Here is a 9,408-nt window from a genome sequence, read left to right as displayed (position 1 = left end):
AAAGGTATGATTTAGATCTTTAGTATTTATGTTATATAGCATCATGAATATGTTCTTGATTGGCTTTGGCATTGATTTAAATTTTTTAAAATTCCGCTGCGCACTCGATGCCATTATTTTCTAACTATTGGTATCAGAGTCATGGTTATTTGTTCATGATTATGCTATGTACATAGATTTGTGATCTAAAAAATATCTCCTTTATGCTTGAATTGGTATTTTAGAGAAGTTAGCATGGTTTCTATTTTTTTATCATGAATATATAGTGAACCGATGATTAAATAATTATTATTGATTATTATTTATAAATTATTAATGATTTTTGATTATTTAATTTTTTACTAGTTATGGTTCCTTAGAGTTTAGAATAATTATATAAAAATTTGTTCTTGACAATGTAATTAGATATACAGTCTATGATCACTGTTAAGGTTTATTTTAATTTTTTTCGTAAAATTTTATAAACCGAAAACAGTATAGAAATTTTCATCTAAACAAAGCTGTTAAATTAAGCCCTTAAAAAAAGAAAAAGAAAAAAAGCTAACGTTTAATTCAAGTTTTGCGAAAAACAATAATAATCCAAGGGACACAGGCGTGGCGGTCAAAACTAGAGTGGATTGCAAAGCAAAGCCCATATTTTTCGCAAAGTTAGAAAGTTCGTCTTCTCCAATTCTCCGAAACTTCAACAATTTCATTCATGGAAGCAATCAGAAAGCAGGCCACGAAGCTCAGAGATCAGGTCGCTAAGCAACAGCAGGTTCTAGTCTTCCTCTTCCTAACCCTAATTCCCTCTTTTCGTTTCTTCTTTAGTCCCAAAACGACAATGAAAATGCCTTTTAGATCGAACGCAATTTCTGTTTCTTTTTTTTCTTTTTTTTATTTATCTCGTACACCGAAGCTATTGGTCAAACGACTGACTGCCTGGATATCAAGTATGGTTGCGATCGGTGATCTCACCCGGACCATGGAAAAGAAATCAATTAATTGAAAAAGTTATATAAATCGATTCGATTTATTGCTATATATGGTTTTTTATTCTTTTTTCATTGTATATTATTGGGTTAGTGGTTCTGGTTCGTTTGTTCATGAATTTTTAATTTCTTGGTTTTTCGTTTTTCTAATTTTTAAGAAGGAAAGTGCTTATTGGGTTTTGCTTTTCTGAAAAGATGATGAATGTGAAGTGAGAAAGAAAGATTAGCCCGAGTATATTGAGGTGACGTACATTGTCAGCTTTGGATCTGTGTAATTTACGCACCAAGTTTGTGTTTTTTTTTTTTTTGGGGGGGGATGAAAATGTTAGGCTGTCTTCAAACAATTTGCTGGTGGTATATATGGAGGTTCAGATAATATCCTTGCTGATGAGTCAGAACTCCAACAGCATCAGAAACTGGAGAAGCTTTACATTTCAACTCGTGCTGGCAAGGTTGGGAATTGTTCTTAAAAGTTTGAATGTGATTCTACTAATAGCTTCGCTTTCTAAATTTGTCTTCTCTTGGTTCAAGCATTATCAAAGAGATATCGTTCGTGGGGTGGAGGGTTATATAGTTACTGGATCGAAGCAAGTTGAGATAGGCGAGTTGCTAAAGATTTTCTTTCGTTTTCTAGTTATGGTTTCCTTTCTTTTTTTTTTTTATCATTTTTACAAATGACCTCATTCTTTTTTTTTTTTTTTTTTGTACAACAGGTACCAAGTTGTCAGAAGACAGCAGGAAATATGGCACTGAAAATACTTGCACAAGTGGTAGCACTTTATCCAAAGCAGCCCTGAGTTTTGGAAGAGCTCGCGCTCAAATTGAAAAAGAGCGCGGAATTCTTCTGAAAGCCCTTGGCACACAGGTTTGACTAACTTTTTATTATGAACACTAGCTAAACTCTTGCACGCAAGCAAGATCTATAGAGATAAAATTTGTTGTAGTAAATGATATTTTTGAATAATAAACAATCCAGGTTGCCGAGCCTCTGAGAGCAATGGTTGTGGGAGCTCCCTTGGAAGATGCTCGACATCTTGCTCAACGATATGATAGAATGCGACAGGAAGTTGAAGCTCAGGTAATAATAGACTTTACGATGCTACTCTGTCCTATCAAAGATTTAGGGGTAAGACATATATTCTACTCTGCCATGAGTTTTGAACACCAAAAAAGGGGAGGAGAGTTATGGATGTTTAACAAAGCCTGTTACACAAACTTTAACATAATTTACAGCTTTCTTGATATCCGAAGCTTGATTGATGATTCATTCAAGTTGTTCGTTACATTATGATTTGCTCCCAGACATGCTATTGATGTATCTAGACGGCAAGCGAAGTTACGGGAATCCACAGGCAGTGCTGAATTTATCATAAAGCTAGAAGCTGCTGAAGGCAAACTTCTGGAGCTAAAGTCAAATGTGGCAACATTGGGGAAAGAAGCCGCTGCAGCTATGGCTGCTGTGGAAGGTCAACAGCAGAGGTTGACTCTTCAGCGTCTACTTGCCATGGTAATTCAATCATCCTTCTCCCCGTTTTTTTTTTTTTTTGGACACATAGACTACTACTGTTTTACTTCCTGTAAAAACGTGTTTTAAAGTGAGTTTTCATTTTGTTTTGCATTTCAGGTTGAAGCTGAACGCAACTATCACCAGAGAGTCCTCCAGATACTTGATCAGCTTGAGAGCGAGGTATAAAAGTTTTTAGGAAGTCATTAAGGTGTTCACAGGCAATGTCCTGGAGTCTTCTAGGCATTCAGTTGGTTGTATATACTTTGTCCTTGGCGTGATTATGATTGAAATTTCTTGTGAATAGATGTTATCTGAGCGCCGGCGAATTGAAGCACCATCTACTCCAGCAACAGAGAACAACATTCCTCCACCACCATCATATGAAGAGGTCAGCGGTGTCTTTGCTTCCGAAATCTATGATGGATCAACAGACAATGTGGATTATTTCTTGGGAGAGGTAACTTATTTACTTATATTTTCCATTTGCCATCCACATATCTCTTCCAGTTTTGGAACTATTGAGTTGCTAACTATTTGTTTCATGTCTGAAGGTTGTGAATTCATTCAAAGCTGTAACTGATGTGGAGTTAAGTTTGTCTATTGGTGATTATGTCGTTGTCCGGAAGGTTCTGCCACCTATCTTTTTCTATGTTTGCATATTTCATTTTAGTGAAAATCTTAGGACTTTTAAATGTGTTCCCGTTGCTAAATTTCCAATATTTTCCCCATTACATTTGTACAAGCTATTTTCTTTCTATTTTATCGCCTTTGATTATACATTTTAATACTAAAATCCAAATCCATTTATTGTTTTATCATCTCTAATGGCAAAGATATTTCTGTGCTTGTTCAGGTCTCAAGCAGTGGTTGGGCTGAAGGTGAATGTAAAGGAAAAGCCGGTTGGTTCCCATTTAACTATGTGGAAAGGCGAGAACGTGTGCTTGCGACCAAGGTGGCTGAAGTCTTCTGAGGTTACCCAGTAGTGGAGCTTTTCTTACCTTTGTTTTCATCGGAAATTTTTGTCTCTTCTGCATTGTAAATGAGCTACAGATTGTTTATACCGTCTTTATACAACACACTTGCAGCAAATGGAATATGCGTAGATGTCAATCATTGCATTTTGTGTTTGTGCTTCTTTCTTTTTATATAATTATTTTTGTAGATTTAATCCCTATGTTTGTGTCAATATGAGAACTACGTGTGTTTATTTTTACTTATTTGTTTATTTATTTATTATTTTTGGTTCATTGGTACACATTGATCGTTAGAAGTAAAGATGCAATAATGGGCCGGGGTCTGTGGGCCAGCCCATGTCCATCCTGACACAGTGACGGACCGGGCTGGCTCGGCCCGTCACTGTTCAAGGCACAACCCCTCATTGTTCAAGGCACGGCCCGTCACTGTTCAAGGCACGGCCCGTCACTGTTCAAGGCACGGTTCAGTCCATAAATATTGGTGGGTTGAGCTGGGCTAACATATACCGGCCTATGGGCCGGTCCGGCACAGCCCATGAAAAATCATGGGTCATGCCGGGTTGGGCCAGCCCGTCTAGGCCCATGATGGCCCGGCCCGTCTAGGCTCATAATGGGCCGATTTAGCCCAGCCTATTTAGGCCCATAATATTTTCTTTTTTTAGTAATTTTGTCAAAATATTACATTTTATGTATAATTATCTTGATTGTATTCTTTTTTTCTTACCAATGCTTTGTCTTACTGGGTTTTTCTTAGAAAGATTTTTATTTAATGAGGTAATCGTAAGTAAAATATCTTTTTTCATATTTCCATTGACTATTTAAACTTATATATTGTTAACTTATTAAAAAAATTAAAAATTAAAAATAAAAATAATTAAAAATTACATGCTTAGATGAGTTAGCCCATCTAAACTCATGATGGGCCAAGATGGGTTTTGAGTGGGCCAGCCCATGGCACGGCCTATCCTGGCCCACGGCACGGCCGTGTTTAGCCCACATAAAATTGACATGTGGTGTGGACTGGGTCGAGATCATTCTTATACGCGGCCCACGAAATTCATGGGCTGGGCCGGTCAAGCCCACGGCCCCGCGTGGGCCTAAGGAGAACGGGCAGGGCCGGCCCGCTCTTGCATCTCTAGTTAGAAGTCCTCCATGGACGTTCCAGCAGAAAATTAGCTGGCTTTGTCTGTAGCAGAATTGTGCTTGGATTAATCATTGTAGTTTGTGTTATGTATGGTCCATTTCACAGATGATTCGAGCATTTCTAACAATAATTTAGTTGCTAAATATTCATAAGACAATGATCCTTTTACTCCGCCAACATAGTCCAGAAATATCAATGTTACAAAGCAATAATTTTTTTCTTTTTTTTTTAATAGCACTAACAACCTCATGTGTTTCATGAATAGTTGTGGTTTGAATTTTTCTCTTTTTTCATTGACTCATTATTATGTTACATTATTGAATTATAATAATTTTTTTATGAAAGTATAATAATTATTAAAATCTTCTATAATTATCCCAAGTAATTATGACATAACAGTGATAAAAAAATAATTAAAATCAATGTTATTCCTAGATATTTTTACCTGATGATGCTATAAAAAAATAACCCTATTACTATCACTGTTCCTCAAAAATCCAGCATTGCTACAATATCATTTCCACAATGTAAGTGCAATTTCAACGATCTGTAAAACTGTTAGCAACTTGGAAATTATGAGAGACTGAAAGAGCATGAGCCTGAAAAAGTCTGCCGGTGTCTCAAACTGTGCGCAAATTAGTTGCAAGTTTATTTTTATTTTTATTTATTTTTCGCTTGATAAAATGATGTCTTATATGCATAATTATCGTAACATTTTTACACGAAAAGTCCTTAGGATGTCATTGATCTTCATCCTAGTACCACAAACGCCCAAACACGTTAACATTGCAGAGTTCTACTGGCACTAATATTGAAGTGAAAGCGATACAGACAAAACGGCATATTGTAGCAATTCATTTATCACTAATAACTAGTAGTTGATAAACGAGAGGCTTGAACCAATTATCTGTCCCTTATTCAGTCATTGGCCTTGGTGAGATTCCAAAAGCCATAAATATAAAAGAAAACTTTACAACGTTTGCAAAGTGCAATATTGAACAACAACATCAATCATATCGTTACTAGTTGTGGGCATCATACACACATTCTGGAACAAGAATGAGGTCGGGTCAGCAAACATTAAAGTGACTAAAATGACAAACGAAAGGACCATACCGTTCTTGTATAGAAACATGCACGTCGATCTGGCTGGAATGTTAACCATCATCGGATCTTAAAAAAGGTCACCGATCTTGAAATGAATAGGGCCTACGAGAGTATTAGTAGATAAGGAAATGACAACATGTGGTGCTTAGCTGTCTAGTTTTTGATTGGTTACGTTGACGTTTGGTTCACGAATTCATAATTATAATTTAAAATTATTTTTAATTTACGTGTATTTTTTGTAAGAGAAAACACTATAGTGAGTCACGAACCATGATCCGAATTATGACAATCTTTGCTCCAAACGCATTCTAAAAACCACGAGCTTGGGTTTCGGTTCAAGACTCCAAGCCAGTATTTTGATTTGTCCTCACACCTGACCTGACCCTACAAAGTAACAATCACCTCCCACCATGATTTCCATATGAGCATTCCTCTCCCAGCCCACTATTGTTATTTGTTAGTCAAACCAATCCACATTATTCTAGGTTAAACCAAAAAAAAAAAAAAAACACTTTGTTCTTATTTGGGTGTCCTACTCCTCTCTTGGTTTGATTAAATCTTCAGCCTAATAGAAAGGATAGATAGTAATATGTTGTATTGTGATAAAAATGTGTTTTTTTCTTCTTCTTTTTCGGCAAAATAGTTTATAAAGATATGTTGACCTTTGGTTCATACGTGTAACAGAAATTTAAATTTTTATATAAAAAAAAGTTCGTATCAAAAAGAGTTGAATTATAATTCATAAAACAAACAAACGGAATTCATATTATTTTTCTCTTTCTGTTTTGGGCATTTAATATGTGACCAAATAGTTGTTTGGAAGTAAATGCATCATTGGGACATGGTGACACAGACAGAAGCTGACTTCTCAGCTCGCCAAAAGTGCTCTCGGAGCTCGCCAGGTAACCAGAGAACAACCAAACTTTCTAGTTTCGTATTGAAAATGATTGTACATTTGCGCCATACACCAAAGTAAGAAACTCTCAATTCCGACAAAACCAGACCACCCCTTTTCGTTGCCCTTTGGCCCTTTCACTTTGCCCCCTTCTCTCTCTCTCTCTCTCTCTCTCTCATCTGATTAACCCAACACCACCATCATTTTCGCCTTCTACTGTTTCTGTCCCTTTGAGTACACCCTTTTCTAGATTCGAGGTGACAAACAAACTGCCCTTCCACATCCTGAAATTCTTTCAAGTACTATCTATACCATTACCAAGATTCGTTCCCCATAACAATAATAATTCAACATGAAAATTATGTAAAGAAAAAAAAAAGATCATGAAAGCAGTTCAAGCTTCAGCTTCTTTGAAAATTGAAAGTGAAAAGCAAAACAGTACCGAAGGAAATTTTGCATATTCACAGTGATCTTTACGTTTCGGAAATACATAGAACAAAGAAAGAACAAACGATTAAAACCTAAAACCCACGAACTGTGTTGCAGCCACATCACATACCAAAAAACACAAAAGTCAAACTAGAACCAAATTAATAGAACAAACCAAGCTTTATCCCCAAAAAGGAAAAAGTAGGGGGAAAAAAAGAAAATGATCGGCCAATTGATAGCAGTAATCTACCAAAAGGGTCTTGATCTTTTGGAGCCTGAAGATGGAAGGTTGATCTGTGGCACTGTAAATCCATCATCGCTCCACCTTCTTGCAGCACTGTTGGCTTTGAAATTTGTGCCCTCCTTTGTCCCAACCAGCACTTTACCCATTTCTGTAGGATACGCAGGAGGAGCAACAGCCGGTGCTTGTGGGACCCAAATCCCCATATTTTCTGCCGAGAAAGAACCTAAGTTGGTCTCCAGATCACAATCCAGAAACGGCGATATCCCATCATCACCCTGCAAATCAATATCCACAGCATAATACATTAACACAACCCCAATTTGGAATTATTGTTTATTTAACAACGAAAAAGATAAAAGAGGATAAGCTGATTTCGAACCTTACAGAAACCAAAGGCGACAGAGGAAGAGTCAAGAAAGTCCTCGACGTGCCAACCGGGAAGCGTCTCTATCAAGTACTCCGATATGCTGCTCGTCAAACCAACCTCGTCGTTTGTCAACGGATCATAATTCGTCATCGTCGTTGTCGCTGTGGATGTGGACGAAGCTGAATTCTTGGTCAGCACAGAATTAGGCGGCTTCGAAATCGCAGGGGAAACAGAAACGGACTTCTTGAGGGAAGAAGACTGATCAGTCATTTTCGGATTGGGAACGGAAATATCAGAGGAAGAAGATCCATAAATAGCAGAAGTAGCAGAAAGCTTAACGCCAGTGAGGAGAAATCGGTTGTGTTTCTGGGTGTGTTCGTTTGCCGAGTGAATCGGGTGATCACACTCTCTGCAGAGAATCGCCCTGTCCTGCTGACAGAACAAGAACGCTCTTTTCTCCTATATATATCATATAAACACAAAAAAGAAAAAAAGTAAAACAATAATTTTAAGAAAAAAAAAACAAGTCGGAGAAGAGTAGAGGTCACAGGAGGTAATATACGTGGCAGATATCGCAGACGGGGAATTGTTTAGAGGAAGGATGAAGAAGAGAGAAGCGTTGGTGTTTGGAGGCGAGCTTGTTGGCGTGGTGGACGCGGTGGTCGCAGGCGGAGCAGAGGGCGGCCTCGTCGGCGGTGCAGAACACCGACACCTCGTTCTTGTTGCAGACGTCGCACTGGATCTTCATCTTTTCTCAGAGCTCGCCGGTGGATTCTGCAGAAGAGTCTGTTTTATGACAGGGTTTGGGTTGGGGACTGGGGTTGAAGTAAAACTTCTCTTTTGGCGAGGAAGAGAAAAAAGAAGAAACAAGATTAGTAAAGAGAATAAATACATCACGGATATGGAGATTTAACTGTTATTCTACTTGAAATTTTCACTGCTCTCAAACGAGATGGTGATTATTACTACTTTTTACTATAGAAAAATTTGTTGTGTGTTGATCGGATATGTTTCCGTAAAGATGGGATGGGGCCTATGTTAACTGTACGAGTGAGTTCTAATTTTGTATCTATATAGATAGATCGGCATCAACATACATAAAAATGCACCAAAGTATCTAAAACAAATAACAGTAAATTAAATTTACGTGATAAAAAATCTTTTATTGTTTATAAATAACAAATTTATATGGTAAATTTTTTTTATTTTTTTTATTTTTTTTTTTTTGCAAATTGAGAATAAAAAATTTACGTAGAAAAATATTTTTACTATTATTTATTTTAAATATTTTAAAATTTACTATTTACTTTATTTAATTTTGTAAGAATAGTATTTACTACTATTTCTGCTTTTATTAATATTATTTGCTTAGTTATCAAATTTAGAGCAGTACTTTTTTACTTTCTTCGCCATCAGGTGATAATATTGGTGTTATTATGACCCCATGACAAATTCATAAGGTTACCAATAGGATAGAATCATAGAAGGAATAAGAATTGACTCAATTTTATTCAAGGATTTCTAAATTTTTATGTTGCATTTTTATTCTTTTTTTTTAGTAGTTTAACATTCTCATTTTATATTATTTTTTATATCTCTGAATTTTCAAAAGAGTAAGTGAGTGTTTGTTTTTTTTTTTTTTTTTTTTTTTTTTTTTTTGGACGAAAGGTGGGTTAAATTTAGGAAGTTATGTGGCTACTAAATTATCGAAATGTAATTTATGACTTAAGTGCCAAACTAGGAGTCAAGGACAAGTGCTGGAAAATATTA

General features: G+C 36.4%; 2 protein-coding genes across 2 annotated transcripts; one reads left to right on the top strand and one right to left on the bottom strand.

The window, feature by feature from the left end:
- Window positions 1–530: 530 nt before the first annotated feature.
- LOC21402362 (SH3 domain-containing protein 2) lies at window positions 531–3,650 on the top strand. Its single transcript, XM_024171406.1, has 10 exons — window positions 531–757; window positions 1,301–1,423; window positions 1,503–1,572; window positions 1,685–1,836; window positions 1,948–2,049; window positions 2,278–2,478; window positions 2,596–2,658; window positions 2,783–2,935; window positions 3,030–3,104; window positions 3,332–3,650. Exons 1-10 carry the CDS (start codon window positions 698–700, stop codon window positions 3,446–3,448), a joined length of 1,116 nt encoding a protein of 371 aa, XP_024027174.1. The 5' UTR covers window positions 531–697; the 3' UTR covers window positions 3,449–3,650.
- Window positions 3,651–6,934: 3,284 nt separating this feature from the next.
- On the bottom strand, window positions 6,935–8,546 carry LOC21402361 (B-box zinc finger protein 21). The gene is made up of 3 exons (XM_010106975.2): window positions 8,201–8,546; window positions 7,651–8,097; window positions 6,935–7,546 (listed from the first exon to the last, which is right to left on the bottom strand). Exons 1-3 carry the CDS (start codon window positions 8,384–8,386, stop codon window positions 7,274–7,276), a joined length of 906 nt encoding a protein of 301 aa, XP_010105277.1. The 5' UTR covers window positions 8,387–8,546; the 3' UTR covers window positions 6,935–7,273.
- Between the last annotated feature and the right edge of the window lie 862 nt (window positions 8,547–9,408).

This window comes from Morus notabilis, unplaced genomic scaffold (genome assembly GCF_000414095.1).
Source record: "Morus notabilis unplaced genomic scaffold, ASM41409v2 Scaffold262, whole genome shotgun sequence".
NCBI lineage: Eukaryota > Viridiplantae > Streptophyta > Magnoliopsida > Rosales > Moraceae > Morus > Morus notabilis.
This window is presented reverse-complemented; position numbering and strand designations above follow the sequence as displayed.

Excerpts from the sequence above, each read along its gene's own strand:
- LOC21402361 (XM_010106975.2), bottom strand. The coding sequence starts at position 8,386 with ATGAAGATCCAGTGCGACGTCTGCAACAAGAACGAGGTGTCGGTGTTC. Across the intron at positions 8,098-8,200 it reads CCGTCTGCGATATCTGCCAC|GAGAAAAGAGCGTTCTTGTT; the intron begins GTATATTACCTC and ends TGATATATATAG. Across the intron at positions 7,547-7,650 it reads TCGCCTTTGGTTTCTGTAAG|GGTGATGATGGGATATCGCC; the intron begins GTTCGAAATCAG and ends ATTGATTTGCAG.
- LOC21402362 (XM_024171406.1), top strand. The coding sequence starts at position 698 with ATGGAAGCAATCAGAAAGCAGGCCACGAAGCTCAGAGATCAGGTCGCT. Across the intron at positions 1,837-1,947 it reads TGAAAGCCCTTGGCACACAG|GTTGCCGAGCCTCTGAGAGC; the intron begins GTTTGACTAACT and ends TAAACAATCCAG. Across the intron at positions 2,936-3,029 it reads TGGATTATTTCTTGGGAGAG|GTTGTGAATTCATTCAAAGC; the intron begins GTAACTTATTTA and ends TCATGTCTGAAG.